At 55.7% G+C, this 958-nt stretch overlaps 1 protein-coding gene across 1 annotated transcript in view; it reads left to right on the top strand.

Annotated features, from left to right (window-relative positions):
* PRPF8 (pre-mRNA processing factor 8) overlaps positions 1-939 on the top strand; it is a 27,766-nt gene extending 26,827 nt beyond the window's left edge. The window contains exon 41 of the mRNA XM_009993312.1: positions 776-939. Coding sequence (XP_009991614.1) covers positions 776-930 — 155 coding nt within the window. The 3' untranslated portion in view covers positions 931-939. The remainder of the gene's footprint in view (positions 1-775) is intronic.
* Positions 940-958: the final 19 nt, after the last annotated feature.

Below are 958 nucleotides of genomic sequence, written 5' to 3'. Positions count from 1 at the left end.
GCTGCGAGTGGGGCAGGCAGAACACGGACAAGGGCAACAACCCCAAGGGGTACCTGCCATCCCACTACGAGAGGGTGCAGATGCTGCTGTCTGATCGTTTCCTTGGCTTCTTCATGGTCCCAGCACAAGGGTCCTGGAACTACAACTTCATGGGTGAGCAGCCCTGGGAAAGGGAGAGGAGGGCAGGCAAAGTGGAGGGCTTGGGGAGGAGAAGGAAGAGCCCCTCAGGGAAGCACTCTGTACCCTGTCTGGAGCTCAACATTCCTTGGAGTGACCAGCAGGGTTTACCAGTGTTGTGGTCTGACCTTTCCTTGGCACCAGCCCTGGCTTGTCAGTTCTCATTGATCTTTCAGTGGCAAGAGAGCAAAGTCTGATAGAGGGAGGAAACAGACATCTTCCCTCTCTGGATTGCAGTGTCTGGTCTAGTGCCACTGAATAATTAATCCCTGTCAGGCAGAAGAGAAGATAGTGGAGAATGCAAGAGAAAAGCTGGGGAGTTAGAGGAGGTCCTGGTGTGGTGAACCACAGCCAGCTGCAGAGGGGGACAGGAGATGAAGAGACAAAATAAGTTGCACAGAAGGAGGGTGGGGGCATTGCTGTGTGAACCTCTAGGGGGAGGAACCCACAGGGGGGTGGTTTTGTGGATTTATAACTCTCTCTTTGGGCATGGTCTGCCTAAAAACCATCTTGTGAGGGCAGAGGGCTTCCTTAGGCTCCTGAAAAATGGTGCAGGCAGGAAGGGCCTTCCAGGTGGGTGATGGGCTCTCTCTTCCAGGCGTTCGCCACGACCCCAACATGAAGTACGAGCTGCAACTCGCCAACCCCAAGGAGTTTTATCACGAGGTCCATCGCCCTTCTCACTTCCTCAACTTCGCCCTGCTGCAGGAGGGGGAGGTCTACTCCGCCGACAGGGAGGACCTCTACGCCTAGTCCTGCCCCTCACCCCCAGCTCCTGCCC

The sequence above is a fragment of the Chaetura pelagica genome, unplaced genomic scaffold (assembly GCF_000747805.2).
Source record: "Chaetura pelagica isolate M959 unplaced genomic scaffold, ChaPel_1.0 scaffold193, whole genome shotgun sequence".
NCBI lineage: Eukaryota > Metazoa > Chordata > Aves > Apodiformes > Apodidae > Chaetura > Chaetura pelagica.
Note: the sequence above shows the minus strand (reverse complement) of the source record. Positions and strands in the feature narration are given on the sequence as shown.